Genomic DNA, 25173 nt, shown 5'->3' with positions numbered 1-25173 from the left:
AAGCATTAGTGGTCTTCCAAAGAGCACAGCCTTAGTTAATATGGCTTATCGCTTACGTCTTTCATACAAGTGCAGTTTTTCAAGGTCTGAAGAAGCTTTGCTCTTTTCTGTTTCAAGAAAAAAGCAATTTATCCAAAGTTTACATAGATAAGAGTTCTTGGTTCAATCCTCAGTACTCATATTAATGGGTTATCAATGAGGAACTTCCTCTTCTCTACCTGATTTTTAGTTGCAACTCCTACCACCATGATTAAATCAGTTTTTAGCCTTGCTAACAAAACTTAAAAGCTCCAAATATTACTTGCTATGGAAGTAAGAAATAGGATTTTTTTTTTTAGGGGGTAAAGATTTTATGTATTTGAGACAGCAAACAACAGAGAGAGAGAGCGAGCATAAGCAAGGAAGGGACAGAAGGAGAAGCAGGGCTGCTGAGCCCGATGCGGAGTCTCATTCCCAGGACCCTGAAATCATGACCTGAGCTGAAGGCAGATGCTAATGGACTGAGCCACCAGGCGCCCCAAATAATAGATTTTAAAGGAAAGGGAATGACTTAAGATTGCTGGTTCCTCGAAAGAGATGAATTAATAAGTGAACTGAATAAATATACTCTTATGCAAAGTTTAGTGAAGCATTATAGACAATTATCAACTAAGTAGGACTCAGTCTTGCTGAAGTTCTGTTCCTTTCATTCTCTTTCAGGGTACTCAACATGCAACCAACACTGTAGGTGCCCATAATGTGTGAGGTAATGTGGCAGGTCACTGTACAGAGTCACTGGCAGGAGGGCTCCCTGTGCAGCAGTGTGCATGACGCATGGCTCACTTCACACTTCCAGCACTCTGTGCTCCAGTGTGGGGAAGGAGGACAATGTGTACGCCTGAGAAGAGTCTTCAAGAATGGAAGGGCACCTGGTAGACTGCAAGGGTGCAACACAGGCAGAATACCAATGAACAAGGGCACATTTAATGGAAATGAGGAGTCTAGTGTGGCTGAACACTGGACTGTCAGCCGGAACAGCAAAGCTAATGGGACCCTAGAAGCATCCTCTGGAAGCTGATTGTCAAGTCCATGTATGCCACACTCTAAATTTAAAAACTAAAGAGCTAATCTGATATACTTTTAGCAAGAACCTTATGTATATAAGGAGAGCAGTGGTTCTCAAAGTGTGGTCTACCAAACCTCAAGGCTCCCAGATGCATTTTCAGGGTATCTATGGGATCACGACTATTCTTACAGTACTACAGATATGCCATTTGCCCTTTTGCTCTGTTGATATTTGTGCTGATGGGCCTTAACAAGAATCAAGGCAGTGTTACTAAAGTGAGTTAGTGGTCATTATATTCTTCATTGCCATATACTCATAGTTTTAGAAAAAAACAAAAATATTTTCACATAGAATGTCCTTGATGAAGCTATAACAACTTCATTACATTTCAATCTTTAGGTACATATCTCTTTAATCTTCCGTGTGACAAGTGGGGGGTATACAGAAAATGCTCTGCATGTAAAGTAGAATGGTTATCTTGAGGAAATTCACTTATGCAACTGTTTTAAGTTGTGGGCTAAGCTAGCCACTTTTTTCGTGGAACAAAATTTTAACTTGAAAGACTGACGAATGAAATGATGCTTATTCAGAACTTAGGTATTTTCTTGGAAATGAACAAAGTGAACCTATCTTTCCAGAAAACAACTAGCAATATTTATCACTGATGATAAAATTCAGATGTTCAAGTGAAAATAAGAATTTGGAAAATTCGTATCTGCCACTGTGAAGTTGTCAAGTTTACCAATACTTAAAGCCATTTCTGACAAGACTGGTGGTAATTAACAAATTGGTTTTCTGAAAATGAAAAAAAAATGTCAATATTTGGAAGAGCTGTATGTTACTCAATGAATGAGTACTTTCCAAATGACTGATCCATGAGGTTAGAAAATTGTGCATGGCTAAAAGATCCACCAAAAAGGACAAGGCAGACCAGTAGATTTTATTAATGTATCAGAATACAAAATGTTCAACAATAGGACTTCAGATTCCACACTGCAAATAACTCTTAAGAACCTATCATCTGTCAATTCTGATCTGGCATCAATAAGAATACCAAATTATCCGAGAAAACAATTACAATATTCCTCCCTTTAATAAGCATATATCTGCATGACACTGGATATTCTTTATATACTTCAACCAAAACACCATGTTGTTAAATAAATAAGAACCATGAGAATCCAACTGTTTTTTTACTGAGTCAAGTTAGATTAAAACCAATTAGATTAAAATGGCACTCTTCCAATTTAATTTTGAAACTTATTTTCCATAAAAATGTTCTTCATATTAACAAGTAGTGATCTGTTAATGCTATTATAAATGAATTAATGCTTTTTCAATGTCTCAGTTTTAATTTCTTTTTTTTTTAATTTTTATTTATTTATGACAGTCACAGAGAGAGAGAGACAGAGAGGCAGAGACATAGGCAGAGGGAGAAGCAGGCTCCATGCACCAGGAGCCCGACGTGGGATTCGATTCCGGGTCTCCAGGATCGCGCCCTGGGCCAAAGATAGGCGCTAAACCACTGCGCCACCCAGGGATCCCTCAGTTTTAATTTCTAATGTGGTAAATAGTTGTAGGTATAACCCATACAAACAAGTGTTCTTTGGAGTTCCCAATAATGTTTAAAAGTGTAACAGGATCTTTAGACCAAAAAGTTGAAGAACTGCTGAGTTTATAAGGTAGAAAGAGATTGGTAGTAAGGAAACCAGTGAATCCAGGTGAGAGAAGATGAGGACACGAACCCTCTGAATCAGAGTTTGAAGTGACAGGTTAAATTGGACAAGAAAAAAAAATGAGGGCTGGCAGAGGGAGTTTGGGATGAAAGCTTTTTGGCTTAAGAGACTGTATGAAAGCCAATGCCTTTAGTTACAGATGAAGTGAGGCCCAAACAATTTCATAATATTTTGAATGAAGCTGATGAATTAAGAGTAACTACAGCAGGAATGAAAAGCAAAGATGGTTTTCTGACAGCTCCATAAAATTCTTTAGGAAAAGCCCATTTCCATGATCCACATGTGAACAGACTTCTCAGGAAGGCACTTCCTAGGTGATCACATGGCTGGATAGGTCTCATTCCATTATTTGATAGACCAGGTGAATGACCAACAGATAAATTAACACAAGTAACTCTTCAATACAAGTTCCAGCATGACTAGCAGGATTGGTGTCCACGGATGTATATTTTTATCATGATAATCAATGATGCCACAATAATTCAGACATCAAGAGGAAGACAAATGGTGTCCGGTGTTTGCCAGGTACATGCATTGGCATTTTCGAAATATACTAAAGATTTCCAAATCAAAGTTCCAGCAACGAAGACTTTATGTCCAGCCACTGAAAACTGTGCCATTCCACAAAGATCCATTTGTCACAGGTTCCATGGAGAGGAAATGTTCTAATCTAATTATGAGATGGTCTTCGGTCCCAGGGCATGCAATGACGAACCAGAGGCTACAACTCTAAGGAATGGAAGTTACAAATGTGGTAGACTTCCTACACATTTCCTCTCTCTGCCAAAGCTGAGTTGTCTCTCAGTTCAGCTACTCCCTTTGGTCATCAGAATATAGAAGCTTTAAAAAAAAAATTTTTTTTTTGATGGGGGGGGCAGGCAGAGATATACTCCTTTGTAAAGGTTACCTTGTTAAAACGTAAAATCAATGGCATGCAGTTGTCAAGTGTTTTATTTACTATTTGTTTACTAGAAAAGAACTTCCTAAAGGAACATTTCATTTTGTGGAAATGAATGCTGATAAAGTCCTATTACATTATGGCCCTGCAGTGCCTCCACTTAGCAGAACAGCTGCTGACATTTCCTGTGACTGTGTATAGCTGAAAGTGCAAGCCTTGCCTTTAAAAATATTTGACAAGTCCCATTTTTACCTATTTACAGATTTGTACAATTATCTCCTTTCATTACTAAATTCATTGGTTATATGATAAAATCCTTTCCAGAGGAAGAAGAGTCAGCCAGTCCTTTCTTCTTCTTTTATTAAAATCTCATTTTCTATTCCCACCTTCCTCGCTCCATGCCAGGGTGATAAATTATCAGAAGTTACGCCAACAACTGCTACAAGAAGCAGACAGCCTGGGTCCTCCCACAGCTATTGCCCAGTTTCTAGCCTTTTAGAGCTTGATCAGTCACAGATGCTCTCAGGAGGTTGCTATGCTCAGTTACCCTACTGTTTCCCTGACACTGCCCCAGGAAAGCTCTCTATCTTCCCTTTCCTTTTTGCTACACCTCCTCTTTCCCGCTGCTAGCCTCCACTGACAAGCTTTGGGAGGAAGGATCAAGGCAACTTTTCACATCAGTTAATTTAAAGGCATCTTCATGTTTATACAACAACAGGGTTTTTTAGAGAACCCACAGTGAGTGTCTAAGCCTTTTCAGATACAAGACTTATTTCAGAGATCCTATTCATTTTATTTATTTATTTAAGAGAGAGAGAGGGGGGGGGGGGGCAAGCAAGAGCACATGGGTAGGGGCTTGGGGTGGAGCAGAGGAACAGGGAGAGAGAGAATCTTATGCAGGCTCCATGCCCAGCACAGACCCTGACGTAGGGCTCAATCTCATGACCCTGAGATCACAAACTGAGCGAAATCAAGAGTCGGACATTCAACTGACTCAGCCACCCAGGCGCCCCTAGACATCATATTCTTAAAAGGGCATGCATTATCTTGTTTTTGTTTGTTTAACCTGTCCTCCTGCCCAGAGAGCCCTGCCAAGAAACAGACACATGGCAGTAGAAGTCTTCATCAAGAATACAAAACAAGGATTAGTAAACTTGGCATCAGTAAACACTAAAGAGCTTGCTAACTCCTTCCTCCTCCTGGGACAGCTAAAACGACATGCATGTGCAAATATGAGATTAAAACCAAAGTGAAGAGGTAGAGATACATTTTAACTATGGCACTATGCGGCAGATGTCAATCATCCGCATTCACAACTGTCCAGCATCTCTTAAGAACCTCCTCTGGCTTCACAGAGGCCTACGGGACTGTGGAGGTGGGGTGGACTGGGCCCTGACAATGACAAGCTCTTTCCCAAAGCCCAAATGACACACCCTTTGACTTGAAATGCAAACCTAAGAGTGCGGTCCACATTATATTCTGTGCCAGTTTTGAAATACTTCTTCTCACGTCTTGCAGGTATTCCTTTTAATGGATTCAGCTGCAACAGCAATTGCATTAAACTTTTATGTCAAGAAAACCAGGATTTAAGTCCTTTCCCTAACTCAAGGAGGAAAGAACAGTCTCAGACAAGGAGAAGAACAATCCTTTGACTTTGATGTGAAGCAGATACAGCACCAGGTTTCAGCACTAATGAGGGAGAAGGGCCAGAGCTCTATTTTTCTCCTTTAGATCATCCCATTAGGGAAACCTAATGACTCCTAGGAAGGAACATAGCCTATTGTGTTGTGTATGGTGGAGATAGGGACAGGAACTGTTCCATGGCAAGCAATCATGACACATACATCACTTTCTGGAACTGGAATGAAAAGACTGACTCCCTATTTTAAGGCCAGCAATGCTGTCAACAGGGGAAAATCCCTTGAGTGAAACATTTCAGCAGTATTCCACTTAATGCCACCAAGAGTGAACAGTAGGAGGGACACTGGTGCAGACAGGCCTCAACAATGGATAATTTCTTCTCAGAGTTCCCATGACCCAGGTGTCAACTCCTGCTGCATTACTTCATCTTTCCCAACAGAGCTTCTTGTGGGATGGGATATCTCTTACTCATTTTGCCCATCACAGCATCCTGAGTTGTTATTACAACGTTCAGTACACAAAACAGTAATAAGTCTGCAAATTAAAAGCTCAATTTAGTTTTGAAAATGCAAAGCAGTAAGCAGGAAAGGACTACATTCTAACAGCATAATTTATTGTTGGAATGTTATAAACGTTTAAAGTAAGGAAATCATGCATGGATGTGTATGTCTGTGTGTGTGTGTGTGTGTGTGTGTGTTTTCTCCATGCTTTCCTGCTGACATGCCTGTCTGTGGCTTCCCACAGTCCCTGGCCTCATAGGGGTGGAATGAGAGGAAAAACTCCTGAGCCTTTTAGAATGAATGTCCTGCTGCCCACAAAACGGAGATTACACACTACACAGGCTTCAGTGCTTCCTTTCACTCACTGGCCTCCAGATTGGTCCAAGCCCTGGTTTCAATCTCAAGAGACCTATAGCTGAGGTGGTACCACTCTTCTTCTCTTGCCATCTCTGCCATTAGCACAGCATGATAGGGAGAGACCCAGTCCTGACCCAGTCTGTCCCCAGGACCCCTCCACATAAAAAGAGCTTTGCTTGTAGATGATTTAATGGGGAAAATGAATATGATAGAATTTTTGGTGGCAAAATAATGAGGAAGGATGGCAAAGAAAGAAATTGATGATGTCAGAAATAAAACAGACCACAAGCACATGTTCCATAAGTTATTATTTCCACATAAATAGAGAGAAGAAGGCCATTGGACAGGGGATCCTACAATTCCGCATTTTTCAGAGTTTCCAGGGCTACTGGGAGGTGGCCCCAGTGAAGGACATGGCAAGCACCAAATTCCTCCTTTTTCATATCATTCTCCTGTGGGATTGCCAGAAAACATCATCAAACTAACTGGATTCCTGAGTGACTCACGTGGGCTCATTTGGAAGTAAAGGCCCCCTGCCTTGGTAGGCAACAGTCTTTTTATTACATTAAAGGGAAGCTAACCCAGAATATATAGATTTTATAAAGATGCCATGCTCTAGAAAGGAGAAGGCAACAAGAAAGTAGGATGCTCTAATTCATCCAGGTTGCGCTACTTTGTGACCCACATGAGGTCCAGTCGCAAGCACCCTGGAACCTACAGAAGACAGCAGTGGGCCAAAGGAAGTGCTCCAGAGCCCCCCTCCCCAGGCAGCAGGGGCACACAGCTTGTCGGCCACAACATAGGATTTGAGGCACAGATTTCAGCTGTGCCCTTCTACGTATTCTCTCAATATAAGGGGAAGAACAGGACTTAATGATAGTAGAGTGTCATCAAGCTGCTATGTAAGGGATGTCCACAGCAGAGGAAACACAGGCCTAGGAATCAGCAGAAACAGGAGAGGTTCCCAGGGTGCTACAGCTTCCGCTGTGACACTGAGGAGCTCACTGCAGTGACAGAGCTGAACTCTGAGGCAAGGTGGGCAAGGGCGAGAGGCTGGACCACCACAAGCCTGACCCCAGGGTTCAAGATCCTAGGCCTGGCTCTGACACTAATCAGCAAACAATGGCAGACACTGAGTGCTCTAGGCTCAAAATCCCTCCTTGCAAATTAAAGAGTACTGACTGCATGATAGAGATGAGAGTTCCTCCCTACACTATGATTCTATGATGAGAACAACCAAGTACATTTTTCTAGTGATTCAGCCTCCTTAAAAAAGATTCCAAGCAACAGAATAATTCATAGTTTTCCACTATATCCCCCTTTCCAATTTTTTTTCCTGCCTGAAGGAAGGAGTTGAACAAAAATTTCCCAGATGCTATGCAGCTTGCAAGATAGCTCATGTGCAATGCAGCAAAAGAATCACACACATATGCATGGGTACATATCTGTAATAAATGAAAGGTCGAAGTCAAATTTAAACATCCAAACATTTTTCACAGTGTCCACTTTGAGAAGCTATACATTTATTCCAATTATTCCTATTTGTTCAAATACTTTCAGAAATCACTCTCTTCAACTACTTTCAAGAGAAATCCAAGAACCACACATGAAAAATGTTTCCTTATTATATCTCAGTTCAACACCAGAAGTAGGTTTTCAAAACTTAATGTTAAATATAGGTCAACTACAGATAATGAAGATCAACATAATAAATATTCTGGCTTACCCTGACTTCTGAGTGAGGCTTAAATTCAGGATATTTTAAATATGCTCATCTGAATGTCACCATTAACCAACTTCCTCTGGAAGACTACATATGTGGCACTGAGGTAATAACGTAAGACCACATCACAACAATCCTCTAGGTCCACAAGCAGTGACAGGGCTTTGGCGGGAGGGGAAGAGGTCCTCGGAAGGGAAGCAAAATGCCTATATCACTGCATGAAATGACATAGGCCAAGGAGGGAAAACACAGATTGATGCTGGTTGAATGGAAATATTTACACAAAGGTACCACTCTCTTTAATTTCAATACAGTTCACATACTACCAAATATTTCTGTTTCTCATACTTGGTAGACATTACTTTTCCGTATCTTAATGGGATTTCTTTAACATGGATTACTGCCAGGTCAGTTACCTTGCAAATTAGGGCATTTCTGGCAATTCTTAGGCAATTCTATGATCTTCCAAGGGCCAACTACATAGTGAAAGCAATCAGAATTGGCTGTTTAAAGGCTGGAAAGCACATCAAAGGCTCTCTCAATCTATCCTTATTCTTCCCAATGAATATTTATACCACATGTGCTACAATGTGGTTATTACCAAGGAAATTTACTACATTTCACACAAACACTTCTTAAGAAGTCATTCCTCAGGGCACCTGGGTGGCTTAGTTGGTTAAGTGTCCAACTCTTAGCTCAGCTCAGGTCTGAATCTCAAGGCTGTGAGTTCAAGCCCCTCAGTAGGCTCCACACTGGGTGTGGAACCTACTTGAAAAAAAGTCATTTCTCTGTAAATCCTCAAAGCACATTAATGGTTCCTATGCTATGTCTCCCATACTGCATTCACATATTGTAATTACGTCTGTGCACGTGTGCTTTACTTAAATAAATCAGAAGATAGGATAATATTTAACTTTAAAAAAATTATCTAGCTACTCGACTGTAATACCCTGAATGGGAAGGCATTCCTTTAATGTTTACTAAATGAACAAAATCATGAACAAAATGTTTACTAAATGAACAAAATCAAAGCCACAAGCTAGATCTCAAAACTGAGCAGCCTGAAAAGATCAGAAATATCTGAAACCAGAAATCCTGAAACCTTTTCTGGATAAGGTCAACAAGTCCAAATACAGGATACACCTTAACTCTTGACAGTGGCCAACCAGAGCAAGGCATCACTAGGCATCCTCATAACATACAGAATCAAAACATAGTATGTGAAATCTGTGACTTCCCCAGTAATGTGTATCCCTGCGGAGGACCTGGGCCTTTCTTCACAAACCAAATGACATTTTTCTCTTAGTTTTTTTTCCTACTATAAGTTTCCTCTTTTAAGAGGCAAAAATAAGCAGCCACAAGGTCATGTTTACATCAGTAAGCTGAACACATAACTTAGGATCAGAAGCAACATATATATATTTTCTTTCTTTCTCTAAGTAGGCTCCATACCCAGCATGAAGCCTAATGTGGGGCCTGAATTTCACAACCCTAAGATTGAGACCTAAGCTGAGATGAAGAGTCAGATGCTTAACCAACTGAGCCACCCAGATGCCCCAACACAGTATTTTTCTAAGATAGCACCTGGTGGTGGCCCTTTCAATTCTACCAGTAGAAAGAGTGGGTATGGCCAAGCCCATGTTTCTGACAGCATGCACTGTCTTCACTCTCACAAAAGATGATCAGCTTTCAAAATGAAACCTGGAGGGGGCACACCTGGGTGGCTCAGTGGTTGAGCATCTGCCTTCAGCTCAGGTCGTGATCCTGGGATCAAGTTCTGTATCGGGCTCCCTGCAGGCAGCCTACTTCTCCCTCTGCCTATGTCTCTGCCTCTCTGTGTCTGATGAATAAATAAGTAAAATCTTGAAAGGGGGGGGAAAAAAAAAGAAACCTGGTCTATTTTTAACTCTTTGAGGAACCTCCACACAGTTTTCCAGAGTGGCTGCACCAGTTCACTTTCCCACCAACAGTGTAAGAGGGTTCCCTTTTCTCCGCATCCTCTCCAACATTTGTTGTTTCCTGCCTTGTTAATTTGCCCCATTCTCACTGGCGTGAGGTGGTATCTCATTGTGGTTTTGATTTGTATTTCCCTGATGGCAAGTGATGCAGAGCATTTTCTCATGTGCGTGTTGGCCATGTCTATGTCTTCCTCTGTGAGATTTCTGTTCATGTCTTTTGTCCATTTCATGATTGGATTGTTTGTTTCTTTGGTGTTGAATTTAATAAGTTCTTTATAGATCTTGGAAACTAGCCCTTTATCTGATATGTCATTTGCAAATATCTTCTCGCATTCTGTAGGTTGTCTTTTAGTTTTGTTGACTGTATCCTTTGCTGTGCAAAAGCTTCTTATCTTGATGAAGTCCCAACAGTTCATTTTTGCTTTTGTTTCTTTTGCCTTCGTGGATGTATCTTGCAAGAAGTTACTGTGGCCGAGTTCAAAAAGGGTGTTGCCTGTGTTCTTCTCTAGGATTTTGATGGAATCTTGTCTCACATTTAGATCTTTCATCCATTTTGAGTTTATCTTTGTGTATGGTGAAACAGAGTGGTCTAGTTTCATTCTTCTGCATGTGGATGTCCAATTTTCCCAGCACCATTTATTGAAGAGACTGTCTTTCTTCCAATGGATAGTCTTTCCTCCTTTATCGAATATTAGTTGACCATAAAGTTCAGGGTCCACTTCTGGGTTCTCTATCCTGCCCTACGACCCAGCAATTGCACTGTTGGGGATTTACCCCAAAGATACAAATGCAATGAAACACCGGGACACCTGCACCCCGATGTTTATAGCAGCAATGGCCACAATAGCCAAACTGTGGAAGGAGCCTCGGTGTGCATCGAAAGATGAGTGGATAAAGAAGATGTGGTTTATGTATACAATGGAATATTACTCAGCTATTAGAAATGACAAATACCCACCATTTGCTTCAACGTGGATGGAACTGGAGGGTATTGTGCTGAGTGAAGTCAGTCAGTTGGAGAAGGACAAACATTATATGCTCTCATTCATGTGGGGAATATAAATAATAGTGAAAGGGAATATAAGGGAAGGGAGAAGAAATGTGTGGGAAATATCAGAATGGGAGACAGAACGTAAAGACTGCTAACTCTGGGAAACGAACTAGGGGTGGTAGAAGGGGAGGAGGGCGGGGGGTGGGAGTGAATGGGTGACGGGCACTGGGGTTTATTCTGTATGTTGGTAAATTGAACACCAATAAAAAATAAATTAAAAAAAAAGATATGTTTATTTACAAAAAAAAAAAAAAAGAAAAGAAAAGAAACCTGGAAAACCATGTGAGGAAAACCCTATAAAAATAACACCATTCTTTAGAAACTTCCCTTCCTCCAGGGTGTGCACAAGAACCTGGAGAGAAGACTGTATCATCTATCTCACTGAAAGATACCTATGTTTCTCTCTACTTTAACATTTACTATTGTGTACCTTATTTACTGGTTTGATAAGAGTCTCTTCCCATGGGCATAGGAGTCTCTGAATGCAGGCTGCCTGTTTTCACTTTAGCAAACCTAAGGCCTAGCACAGAGTTCAGTAAGCAGGTGCTGAAACAAGTATAGAATAAGTTAGTGCACTCCCGTCACATCAACAGCATGTAGCATGATAACTTGCCATGATGACCTGCAAGAATCAGTCATCTTAACCATCACCTATTTAAAATCATTCATCCACAGTCTTAAGCATGGGTCTGATAATTCTTATTTTAACAAGGGATCAGAATTACACCTACCGCTTATAAGATGCCTATCACATGCTAGCCACTATATGAACTCTAGTTCGTACAAACAATTCTTGAAGATAACATCATTATCCCACATTTGCAGGTAAGGGAACTGAACCTCTAAACAAATGGATCAAGTGGAAGAACTGGGACTAAGACTTTGCTTTGACTCCATAAACTTTCCATTATGCTTGGCTACCATCCTTGACTGTCAAAATAATGAGATAAGAATGAACAAAAATGAAATGAGTAGTGTAAGAAATGGTTCAACAAAATGATAGGAATCAGATTTGCTTGTTTTGTCCCAAAAGAAGACTTAAAAAAAAAAAAAAAGTACATGCCCTCCTTTCAAAATGTACATATAACTTATGATTAAGCCAGTTCTGTGAGGGGAAAAAAAAGGTCAATTATTAATACAATTTAAGACTACAGAGCAACAGATTTTGGGAACTGTTCAAAAAGAAAGTGATTAGTTAAGAATCTGGCCATTAACTAGTATGATTTAAAAAAAAATCCCTCATATAATCTGACACGAAATTGTCAAATCACTATGTTGTATACCTGAAACTCATATAACATCATGTGTCAACTACAATTAAAGTCCCTCATGATTCTCCTTTTGGTCCAACACCTAAGATACACACCCCAACATTTGACCAACTTATCCAAAATTAAGAGCTGGAAGAAACTTCAGAGTTTCTTAGGGAAGCATTATAACAAAGGAGAAAACAGGCCAGAGAAATTAGCTTGCTCAAGGTCACTTAAAAATCTTTAGTCAGATCATTAAATTATACCTTTATACTAAGGTTATACCTTTCCCAAACTTCTGACTTTACAGCCTGAACCTGTGGTTCTTCGAGGCACTTCTCTTTGGCAACTATCTAGTCTAGAAGACCATTTGCAGAATTTCCTGAAAATATTCCATTTCAGAGGAGACTCAGAGAAAGAATATCTCCAAAAAATGTGTATGAAAAAGCTGAGGAGTAAGTTTTCCTGTGGTTGAAGCTGGCTCTAATGCCAGACCCCAAAGGGATAATTAGGGGGACCTGGCTCTCTTAAATGACAAATACATGCAGAGAAGACTTATTGGCGTCTCATAAAGAGGCCAATTTGCCCTTCCCAAGGTGACATGCCACAAAACTACATATGTAAATATGATAGCAGAGACATCATTAAAAGGACCTTTCCTGAAACTGAAAACTTAAATAAGAGGGTAGAGTGTATACGTCATTTTGTGTATCAGTGTTAAGGCTTTCTAGCTGGTTCAAACAGCCTGAGAGCTGCCGTATTTTCCTGCTGCATCTGAGCACGAAGGCTGTGACTAGCCACACAAAAGCTTTTAACCAGACTCCTGGACTAGAGAGTGGCAATGCAAGCTCGCCCTCTTGAGACAAGAGCAAGAAAACACCATGTTCAATTAAACTAAGAGCATTCAAGAAAACTTTAACCAGAAATAGTCCAATACTACCCTTTCCACAACACTGAACAAATATTAATATTGTTTTAAAAATAATTAAGAATGGAAATTCACTTAATGTGATGTTTTTCTGTGCAGTTATTTAAAAAGGGAGAATGGTTCTGATTTAAATTGCTTTCTTGATTGGGGGCCATTTGTTAAAGTCTGTGTTACAGACTTTCCCAGTAACCTAATACTCAACATATGGGATTTTATAGTTGTGCTTGAGCATATTTATGTTTGAGTGCTTGGCCATTAGGACCATACGTATCCTGACAAGACATACTGGCCTGCTGAATTAACTGTTCCAAATGGCTAATAAGCTTATGCAATGAGCATTTGGAAAAGGAATTATTACAGAGATACCTCAATGAACAGACACCCCAAGGAAGCAAGTTCCTTCCTAAAGAACCTGGCCACATACTGAAGAGTAAAGAATCCTACAAGACATAGAGTATGCTGGTTTGCAGCCCTGGAACAGGAGAGCAGTAGTCAGATTTCTTTCTTGATCGCCATGGAGCATATTCTCAAAGAGATTGGTCCCAAAAGGCTTTCTATTCTGCACTTATCCAATGTCATCTCTATACCTAGTCATATCATTCTTTAGGAAATAAAAGGCAGGTCTGGAAAATCTTAGTAATTTCTGCACCACAAGCCAAGTCTTTGAACAAACACTGTCTTGGTGATATTTAGCTGCAGCCAACAGACCATAAGAACATGAAACTTACCTAGATGAATCACTTATGTCCTAAAAATGGCCAAAGGAATCTCTCCAACCATCACTGAAAACAGTAGTATAATGTAATGGTTTTAGAATCTTAGCATATGTAAGCATCATTCCAGAGCAGAATGCAAAAGACCATCCAGATGAATTAGATTCCTGAAAAGTGTAACCTCCTACTTTGACTTTTCTGGAACCACAGTACAGCAGAAACACTGCTAACATAGAAGTGAGGTCCTAGTCTAGCTTACTGAGTTAATCAGTTGTGAGGTAAGTCAAGTCACTTAACCATCCTGAAAACGTCTTCTCCTATAAAGTACAAATGTTGAGAATCCAGACAATCTTTAAAATCCATTCAAATTCTAAAGGTCTCAGAGGTACAAGTTCGGGTCTCTCAACTCAAATGAATGTCTGATGCTCTTCCTGATGCTTTTATAACAACAACTGAGAACAGAAACTGAGTCTTGATTGTTTTACGACCCACCATTATGCCACTGGTTACTTAAATAAATGAAAAGGACACTGGAATCTGAAGTTATGAAACTAATTAATAATAATAATGCTAAATTGTACTTTCTGTGTGCCCGGCTCAGTTCTAAGTCCTTGATATATATTAACTCACTGAGTGGGAAAAGAGAAGGCAACAAATGGTAATCTGAAAACCTTGAAATCTGTAACGTAACAGGGGATTAATGCTGAATATTAAATTGTGACTAGTACTAAAGTTTTGGCAATACTTAATAATGAACTACATGATAAAATGCTGATAAAATTACGAGTAATAGGATAAAGGCCATGGTACATGTAAGGGAACTTGGCCTCCTAAATTCTGACAATTTTCAACCCAGTAAAGAAGTATCTTAGGACCATCTATTGTCTACTGAGAAACCTGAAGCATTTAACACATACCTGTGTTTCTCCCGAGAATATAAGCAAGCATTCATCTTGATATTAATTCCTTTATGAATTATGAATGCTTAAAATAAGCATTAACTGACCTCTAAAATAAGGCTCTGTGTATAGCACAATGGTCAAACAGATAAAGGAATGCAAAATTCCTTAAATACTTGGTAGCCTCACACTCAGCAGAGGGGCTCTATGCATTTTGACACTTAGGTGCTTAGAGAAGGTGACAAAACAGGAAGATTCCTAGAAGAACTCAGAATGGATTCTTCATTTACATTCACTAGAAAATTGCCATAAATGTACCACCGTCCCAGGTTGTCAAGACAGTAACATAAGATACACTTCTTTCTTAAAACTGGAAGAGGATGATTCAGTGAAACAGTAATTCAATGAAGCAATGATTGGCCTATTCCCAAAATCAACACACAGACTAGGCATGTGTCAGAAAGATAGGATTAAATAATATTAAACTAATGCCACTCCACCCTGCACTACAATTGCAAGCTCACTCTTTCTGGGTGAAAAGTAACCCTTTTCAAACTGCAAACATACAGCCCAGGGGATTGAGGCTAGAAGATAAAGAAATAAGGAAGCCACACTCCAGAGGGACTAAGTCAAAAAGCTAATTCAGGAGACCCAGAACTGAACTCACCACTTTCCAATGTGCAGTCTAATACCAGAGTTTCTACCACAAAACAAAACAAGATGGAAAAGAAAAATCAGTGTACTTGCTTTCTCTTTCTTTTCATCCATTGGTGCACAAGCATTCTCTAGGCCAGGGGCCCACCACCTGGTTTTGTATAGCCCATGAAGAATCCCAAGAGTAGGTTTTGTATTTTTAAGTGATCAACAAAAAAAAAAATATTCAGAAAGGAGTATTTCATGACCCACACATTATGTGACATTCAAATTTTAGGGTCTATAAATAAAGTACCAACACAGTGAATACAGTATATGAAGACTTAAATGTGGGATAATGGAAAGGGAATGAATGTGCGCTCACACTTTATCCTTTCAATTCACAGCAACAGGGTAAGTGCTGCCGAAGAGGAAGTGGTCAGATGTCACATCAGTACAACAATGCTGTGAGCACCAACAGCTCCACTTCCTAGACCTGAAGATCGATGAACACAGGTTTTCTCCAACTCTATGAAGTGGAGGGAAACACAGCAACAGACACCTTAGGCCACCCTTCAGGAGCCCTGTTCACAGAGCCTGGGACAGTCAGCAAGGATGCATCCCACTGTGTAGTCAAGCTGCTCACTCTCATTCTGGCTGGGTCTGACCTTGGGCTAGTCACAGCACTCTCTGAGGGTCTAATCCTTTTAACCTGGAAAAATGAAACATGCTGACCAACTAGAGGAGCATTTCCTCTCTCTTTCTCAACTCCTCTAAAATCAGAGGGAAAATGAGAAGAGAAAAAAAAAATGAAGGAGCAATTTTTAAAAAAATATGGAAGTAATGCTTTTTCTTCTTTCTGACAGACAAGAAAAAATTAGGATAGCGGTAACCCTCATGGGAAAGAAAGCAAAGGGTCTCTGGCCAAGCAGCAGACTGTCTTCAGGGACAGTAATCGCTACTACCATTAAGATGGAAGACTAAGAAACAGGCATTTGAATTCAAGGATGTGAGTTTGTTCCTTCCCTTTGTGAGGGGCTTCTGGAAACAAAGAATACACATGTACCCGTGCAGGGTGTGTTCTTTTTTCTTTCCTCAGAGACAAGAGCAACATTTGTCTGAATACTGCCTGGTATACAAGCAGCCGCCCAGGCATTAGTCATGAACATTATCTGTAATGAGGAACGGGTTACAACAGTCCACACCTCCCTACCACTGTACTCCAATATAATGAAGCTTGTTTATCACAGTTCATACACTTGAAACAGTTTGGGAGGGTACAGTTCTGTTTACCTACTGGGCTAACTCTATGAAAAGAGTTTGGAGGCTAGCATGTAGCCCTCCAAAGAGCAAAAACAGGGCCCTGTCAAGTCTAGGCAAAGAAGATTGACTTTTTGAGGCAAAATATGATTTAGTCTTATAACTTGATTTTCATCTTCCAAAGTTTTTTTTTTTTTCCTTAACCAGCAGGGACTCTTAAGCCTAGAGCAATGTTTCACTCAACAAGTTTGTTACCTTAAGTTAACAGCTTTAAACAAAGAGAAAAAAGGAACCTCAAGAACCTGAAAAACATTTTTAAAAACTTACTGAATATCAAATATAGAATTAACAGTGACCCAGCAAATCCACTACTGGGTATATGAAAACAGAGGTCCACACAAACTTGTACACAAAGGTTCCTAAGCAGTATTATTCATAACAGCAAGAGTAGAAACAAGGAGATCAAATGTGGTGCATTCATACAATGGAGTATTACTTAGCAATGAAAAGAAACAAAATATTAATCAACATTACAACACAGTTCGACCTGGAAACAGAAAGCTAGGTCAGAGAAGGTAGTCCTGAAATCCTACATGTGGTGAAGTTCCAGAAAGGGCAGAAGCCAGAGACAGTAGGAGATCAGGGACATCCAGGAGCTGGGCAGTGGGGAAGGAGGGGCTGCTAATGCATATGAGATTTCTTTCTGGGGAGATGACAATGTTCTGAGATCAAACAGTGGTGACCACTGCGCAGCTCTGAAATCAACGGACGAGGACAATTTCACCGTGCACTTTTATAAGCAGATTTTATAATGGATGAATTCTAACTCAATAAAGCTGTTATGAAAAAAAATAGTGAACCAGTTTTGGTCACAAAAAATGACATGCTATGTAGTTAAGACAGCTAGTCGTAAACTCTAAGGTAAAAATCTCATTGGTGCTACCCGTTTCCATATTAATAAACAACAGTCAGGTTAAGGCTACCAGATCCCTTTTTTGTGGTAACTCTCATTTTGTGACACATTAATAAACATAAGGACAAACTAAAGTCTAGCGCTTACATGGAAAATCTTTTTCATTATAATCTTTAAGGGACCCATGTAGAAGGACCTGTTCCAAAACTATGCTGGGTGGCATGCAAGTTATGTGTGAAAGCTGAACACCGCAACAGGGGCCCCTTCACATACAATGAGACAAGAGAAAAGGGAGAGCATACTACTGTTGGAAAAAAAAAAAAAAAGGTACCCCAAACAAACAGAAAAACCCACAAGGCTGTAAATCAGACACAAGAGACCAGGCTAAACACATTTTGTGTATATACAGACTCAACACCACTTACCGCCTGGGTCATCAGGCCTTGCTTCATATCAGGTGGGGTGGCTGTGTCTTTGACAGCCACCTCTGTAGAAGCCGAGCTCACCCCGATATTACTCAGAAAATCCACTTCATCTGCAGCTTTCAAGTCTGGCATATCTGAAGAGAACAAGGGGGTTACAAAGTGCATTTAAAAAATCAATTCCTGTGCCTTACTATTTACACTTGTCCAGGCTTCACGTGTTTTGTTTGCTTTTGCATTAAATGGGAAAGTATTCATTTGGAGCTGTTGTCATTTTGGGCCCCGTGCTGAGCTATTCCTTTATCACAAGGTCTGCGTGGTTTTCCCCTGGCCTCTGTAGCTAAGCGGACATGCAATTCAATGTCTAATGAACTTCCATTTTCACTACTGAGTTTTCATGACACATCTGTGACTGTGGTGCTGACTGCATATGGAAAAGTAAATTCACAAGCTTTAAGGAAACACATTAATAGCTGGAACTAGGTAGTCCATCTTGATCATCATCAAAGCCAGAGATGTTTGTATCTGCATAGGACAAAGAGGAAATCTCTGTTGAGAATGAGATAAAGCTTTTAAGAAGAGTCTGACTTTTTTTTTTTTATAAACACACTACACATTCTCATCTATCCATTGCTGCAACAGATAAGAGTGAAGTATTCTAATGAATTATATTTTTTATATTTTAATTTTTATTTCTTCCCCCTCCAGAACATAATCACAAACAAGGAATTCTTTCTTTTTTTCTTTAAAAATTTTTTTAAGTAATCTCTACACTGAACATGAGGCCCAAACTTAGAACCTTGAGACCAAGACTCATACCTACTGACTGAGCTGGCCAAACACCCCAAGGAATTTCTTTTCTTTGAGGAAATGTTTTCATACATTTTCTTGAGAATTATACTCAACCAGACCAAACAGTAGTGGTTTTTGTTACCTGACCACCATATGGTCAAGCAAATATAGGAAGGAAGTGGTAACATGATGTCTGAGGCAAATTTAGGCTTTGACATTTTTTTAAAAGGGGGCTTATGATTGAACATTTAAAATTCACCTTGATAATACAAATAAAAATAGAACTATCATCTCAATTTTGTGTGGAAATTTTTCTGTGGCTGGTTTTAATCTGTCCATGTCACTATTTTGGCAGAAAAAAAATGTTCCAGACACCAAAGGGCAGAGAAGTTTCTTTCACCAAAGAATCTCTATTAAGATTTTATTTTAAGACCACAATGTGACATGCCCAAAGGTCTACTTCAGATTTAGGAAAGTTACATTCCTACAGATAAGCATTTATAAATTCTTTTTTTTTTTTTTTTTTTTTTGCTCAAATTAGAATTATACAATCTTACTAACAATTAAAAGTGGGCAAGTTTCCTTGACCAAAGAACCAAAATCTTACACTTCATAAAATGTAAATAAAGTTAAAACAAACAAAAACAAAAAAACCCCTAAGCAATCACCTCAGAAGTATTCACTGATCAAAAAACATCTTTAAGAATAATTTTTATGGTGTTGGACGACTTTTATTTTATTTATTTGGGGATGTGATTTTTGGCACAACTTTATTATCCTATACCCAGCAAGTGAAAATATGTATCTTGGCAAGCAGAAACCAATCACAACCATAAACAGTGATTACTGAGACACAAAGGGCGCTGGCAACCTCTGTAGGCCTGGCCTGACTCAGTTCTGGACAACTAACTTTCCAAACCACCTGATCAATGCTCTGGATGAGCGAAGGGCCACATCCCCTCCTTCTAATTAGCAGTTTTGTGTTTTCTCATCTTAATTTCTATTTGGCTTTTTCTGCAGTAGCATGCACACAGAAGCCAGTGGTTCCTTCCCAAAGGTTAAACTGATCTCTCTTCACTTACATAAAACAGTTCGATTAAATCCATGAACGGAATGTAAACTTCCCAGAAATTACCCCTTGGCTGAGATCATACTCAGGTGGTTTTTCTCTAGGGCAATGTGACCAGGGACTTTCCCCAATGCTGGCTTTTTTTTTTTTTTTTTTTTTTTTTTTCCTGAAGAAAGACCTATCTATTGGTCACTGGCTACTTCTCTCTGTAACATAAGATCATGAGCACTGAACACATATGACTCCTCTTGGTAGCAGAACAAGTAACTCGTCCACACATATCAATCAACCCTAAATCCAGAGATACTGTTGAAACTTCATACGACTCATTTTCCTTTCTAAAATCTTAAAAATCGCTTTTTAGTATCTATACCCTATCTACATACTACTAAAAATCAAAGTCAGAAATTCTCCCTGGTTTCTACCTCTTCTCTCTGGGTATTAGAGACCCAAACTTCACATAATCTGTACTTTCTTGGGTTAAATTCGGACTACTGAGCCAGAAAGACAAATAATTCCAGCCTATGTGGCCAAAGACGCAGCACCCAAATGAAAAGAACATAGCCAGGCATCAGCTTACAGCCACTCCCATTCTTCTGAAATGTCAACCTGCCAGGGCCCCCAAAATAGACTTGTTGTTGTATCTTGTTTTAAAAATTAGAGACCTTTTCATTTAAATCCTGAGATAGTGGCTAACAAATTTCTATCACTAACAATCAAAAACATGCATAAAACTACAACCCTCAAGTCACCAAAAATACTATAATACCTAAGGCTTCTTAAATTCCTTAACTGGAAAAAAAAAAAAAAAAGATCATAAATGGTTAAAAACCCTTTATTGGGGGTGGAGGGAGGACCACTGCATTGAAGTTGCCTAGGAAAAATAGCTCTTTTTCCTAAGCCACTTCTTTCTGGTTCTATTTGTTCATTTCTCTACATGCCCCACCCCCATACTTTTAACATACTACCCCCTTAAGAAGATTTTCAAACACTGGAAAGAACAGCAAAAACAAACAAATATTAAAAACAAATCCAGCGACTTCTTACCTATACAGCCTAGAGGCGAGCATGGAGACTGGTCCTCTGTCTATACCTGGTAACAGGTACTGGCATCAAGGTACCAATCAAACCGACCTTTTAAGGACTTCAGGAGTCAAATACCACCTTGGACTCCAGCTTTAGCTTCAACCCTCCCAGAAGAAGTTTTATTCATATAGTTTATTTCTACCGAGTTCCAGCGGTTTTTCTTCGCTCTCTCTCGACAGGGTTCCCCACAGATGGAACTGGCTGCCGTGTGAGCAATCTGCTGGGTGCAGCTGCTTCACCAAGATAAGCAGACACGACGTGTGCCCTGTGACAGCAGCTCAGCGGACTTGGGCGGACATCCTGCATCCTATCCCCTGCACTGCGCACGCTCCTGAATTCTCAGACTGCTGCCCAAAAGCAACAGGCAATGGAACTGGAAGTCGGCTCCATGGGCAGGAAAAGGAGGGTGCGCTCTTTGCGCCCCTCCCCTGTCCCAGCCCTCCCCAACGACCTAATACCACCATTTTGGATTTAGGGCCATCCACGCATAGAAGGACACTTAAACAGCTGTTCCATGAAACCACTCTGACTCTAAATTTGCTCATAAATACAAACAAGGAAAGAAAACTGTTCCAGGCTTGTAAGCAAAACATACTTTTCCAGCACTGCTTTTCACAGTTCTAGAAAAAAGTACTAAGCCATGTGAATAAAAACATCTGCTAAATTCCTTTATCATTGTAAAGCACCTGCAATCTAGACCATTTTCTTGGTTAACCAAATTGCAACAGCTCTGGCCTGGCAGACAAAGCATTTATAGGCTTAATCAATCAAGCCCAGAGTCTACAATACAGGAAGCAAAATCTGTCCAACCCTGAGAGGATGTGCCTCTCCTGACAGTGGTGACAATTAACTTGGCAACTTACCCAGTGAATGAAAGATACTTCTAAACCACAAGACACCTCCTTTTTACCAGCATATCTCAGAGGCTCTTAAGGGAGCTTATCCCTCAAACTGCTACATCTGTATTCTGCTTTGCTTACCTGTTGCTGGCTCAGATCCTTCAGTGGGCAGAACCATCTTCTCTGGCTCCTCCGTTTCAGCCAAATATCCTGCACAGTTACCAGGGGCTTCTTCACAGATACTGCCCATGTGTACAGTCTGCACAGGCAGGAAAGTGCTCACTTGCCCTGTAGAAGCACCCTCTGGCTGCTCAGTCACTGGATCGGACTCTGAAGGACGGGAGAGTGACATGTGACCGATCTCCCGCCCAGTGATCAGTGCTCCTGAGAACCTGACTTGATCTAGAACAGCCTCCACTATGCGACACGCAGTCTCTTCGATGGAGTCGGCTCCCTTGGGCAGAGGCACAGCACAAGGTAAAAGGGGAGTGCCCCTTGCCCTGCCCAGGGCCTGGTCACCACTACTTGAGAGTCCAGTCTCTGTGGGAAGCTCTTTGGCAAGAGGCTGCTCCAAGATGTGATGTGCTTCAGGATCCACCTGTGCCTTCCCGGAGTTGGCTAAGCCACAGTTGTTGTCTCGTTCCTTCCCCCTAAGGGGTACCATCTCTGGAGCTGCGGCACCCTGTAGGTCAGTCACACCTTCATCTGCTAAAGCTCCTGGCAAACCCAGGATCATATTCTTCTCCTGGCTCAAGACTTCTGGAATTGGGAGATCTTGGGCATTATGTAATATAGCCTTTCTTCTGGCCCCCGCATTACCTTGTAAAGCATTAACCACGGCAACATCTAACTGCACATTTCCACTCACCTCATGAGCAGTGTTTTTACCTTGGGATTCAGGGTTTTGCACTCCAACATCCAGAGCAAAAGATCCATTGCGAGAAAGAGCCTCAGACCCATCTGGCAACAGATCTGGCAACAGAGCAGAGCTGCTCTGCTCTGCACCCAAAGCTTCCTGGCTTGGGTCTGCAGCCAGACTTGCTCCCAGTGGCACCAGGCTCTGTGCAGCCCCACCTTCAGTCAGCAGCGAGACTGGTGGGGCCACTTCCTTGTTATGCTCCGTTTCTGCATTCAGGCAGGCCGAGGGTGTGCCCAATGAATTACCGCGCTCAAGTGCTCTCTCCTCAGCACAGGCAGCTGAGCCAGGCTCTCCACAGAATCCCAGTGCCTCCTGTCCAGGAGGTGGTGTTCTCTGCTCTTCCTGAAATGTTCCTGAGGAATGAGTGTCTTCCTTGAGAAAGGAACAAGCTGCTGCTTTATCCCTGCCATCTTGTCCCTGAGCTTCGGAGCTTTCTGGAACCACCAGATTTTTTCCTTCTTCAGTCAAAATGGAATCTGAGGCCATAATGGCCTTACCTGCACATAACAGAGAAGAGTCAGCAGCCCCCTTGATGTCCAGAACTTCAGGGGCTGCTGAGAGGCAGACACTCCCATGTTCCCCACCAAGTCCCATGGGACTTGTATTCCCCATGCTGGGCTGAAGCTGGACAGCAAGGGAGGGTGTGGATAGGCCTGTGGCACCGTCTTCTAATGGCTGTTTATCAGGATCATTTGAATCTCTGCCTGGGCCATCTCTACCATCTGCAGCTGTATGTAGTTCAGGAGTTGCTATTCCTTTTTCTTTCTGGGAGGGGAAAAGAAAAAGCGCGTCATCTTTGGTTACTGATTCACTGCCTGGACTGCTTGCCAGAGAAAAAGTCTTGTCTGATGTCACTGCTTGGTCTGGTACCAGTTCTTTCTTGGCTTTGGGGACAACTGCCTGTGGATGCACCTCAAGCATATTTGTTGAAGATGTTCCTAATTTCAAATCTTCTCCCTGGCCTTTTTTATCTGAAACTTCAACAGGACAAAACTCTACCTGTTCCTGGGTATCTCTCATAGGGCCAGGGGTGGCTGCATTAGCCTGTGGACCTTCACAGCAGAGGGTAAGGGGGGGATGCTGTGTGGGGGGTAGTCCTGGAGTGGTGCTTTCAGGCTGGGTAACTATGCCATCACAGTATTCTGCAGCCAGCATACCACTAGAAGTCACTGAGCTCTGCCCACATGCAAAGGCAGCACATGGTGTGCCCCCTCTAGTTGTAGAACAGATGGGTGATCTGCTGGTTTGGCTTTGAATGTGAGATGACTCAGGTTCTGATTTCTGGTTTGGCGTGTCTTTTTGTGGCCCGGGAAACGTTAGATCAGAGGATGATGCTGCCTCACTTGTGCCTGTCAAGGGAGCATAAAGTTCGAGTCCATCTGAAGTCGTGTCTTCTGCAGCAGCTGGAATTACCAGGGAGCTCTGATCCATGGGAGCCCCAGCACTCCCTTCACAACTTCTTGACGCTTCTGTTTCTGCAGTTTTGACAGGGGAGGCTTCTCCATTACTAAATGCAAGCAAAGACTCAGCAGGTTTGTCACCATCCGGGGAACTGGTGGCAGAGACACAGTTTGGAACACTGGCTTTATCTGCAGTCTGACTTGTGACTTTCACATCAGAGGATCCATCTGTGATGATATTAGAGTTTTCCAGCTTTTCCTTTGTACTTTCCCTGACTTCAAGCACATTCTTCTGGATGGCAGCATGTGCATTCACAGGACCACTTTCCATCTCCCCTGGAGTCACTGGGATGCCGGCTGCCAGTTCACATCCAGAGAAATGCTGAGTGGGAGCGGTGGCCGGCTGCATGCCCACATCTCCCTGCAGGACGCTGTCTCCAGTGTCCAGAGACACCTGGTCTGTGGCCAATGCAGAGGATTTTGTTCCAGTTTCTCCATTTCTGATTCCACAGGGTGGAAGGGTTCCCATGCCCTTTCCTCCACAAGCAGGCATGCTCGGACGGTGGCTGCTGGGATCAGACATGGTTCCACAGTCCACAGTAAGCGATGGCTCCGCCTCTTCCCCTTCTTTCTCCACGCCTTTAGTTTCCTTCTTACAGGAACAGTCTGTGTTCTCTTCCTTAGCCACACATGAAAAATCAGAGGAACCTTCAATCTCCCCAACAGTGCTCCCCTGGGCGCATGGAGAGCTCTCAGGGTCCTCAGGAAGAGAAGAGTGCAGCTGGCTGTCCCTGGGATCTGATGTGCAGCAAAGAAACTGGCCATCTGAATCTTGGGCACTGGGCACACTTGAAGGATCCTGTGCTGTCACCATTAAGGGCATAGGATTGTCCATCTGCTTCAGGTTTGTTTTCTAGGAGGAAATGAAAGATATCTGTAAAAACTTCCCATGGGAAAAGATGTCATTGACACCGATAAACAAAACTTCTGCTGCAGAGAACTCACTGCCATTCCAGCCCTCTGAAGATCACATGATAAGCTGACCTAAAGAAAATAAGTACATTTTCTCTTGTTCCTGATATCATTTTCCTCTCTTGTAGCTACATATCCACTGGAATGATAAAATGGTCAAGGATATGCA

At 41.4% G+C, this 25173-nt stretch overlaps 1 protein-coding gene across 18 annotated transcripts in view; it reads right to left on the bottom strand.

Moving 5' to 3' along the window:
- The window catches only part of AKAP13 (A-kinase anchoring protein 13), a 320680-nt gene that overhangs the window by 124598 nt on the left and 170909 nt on the right, over positions 1-25173 (bottom strand). For all 18 annotated transcript variants that reach the window (XR_012017659.1, XM_072798849.1, XM_072798869.1 and 15 more), the window contains 2 exons: positions 21855-24945; positions 17931-18064 (listed from right to left, as the gene is read on the bottom strand). Coding sequence is in view for 17 of the 18 variants with exons in the window: in XM_072798849.1 (XP_072654950.1) it covers positions 17931-18064; positions 21855-24945 (3225 nt within the window). In the remaining variant the exon portion in view is untranslated. The remainder of the gene's footprint in view (positions 1-17930; positions 18065-21854; positions 24946-25173) is intronic.

Source organism: Canis lupus, chromosome 2 (genome assembly GCF_048164855.1).
Source record: "Canis lupus baileyi chromosome 2, mCanLup2.hap1, whole genome shotgun sequence".
In the NCBI taxonomy this organism is placed as follows: Eukaryota; Metazoa; Chordata; class Mammalia; order Carnivora; family Canidae; genus Canis; species Canis lupus.
Note: the sequence above shows the minus strand (reverse complement) of the source record. Positions and strands in the feature narration are given on the sequence as shown.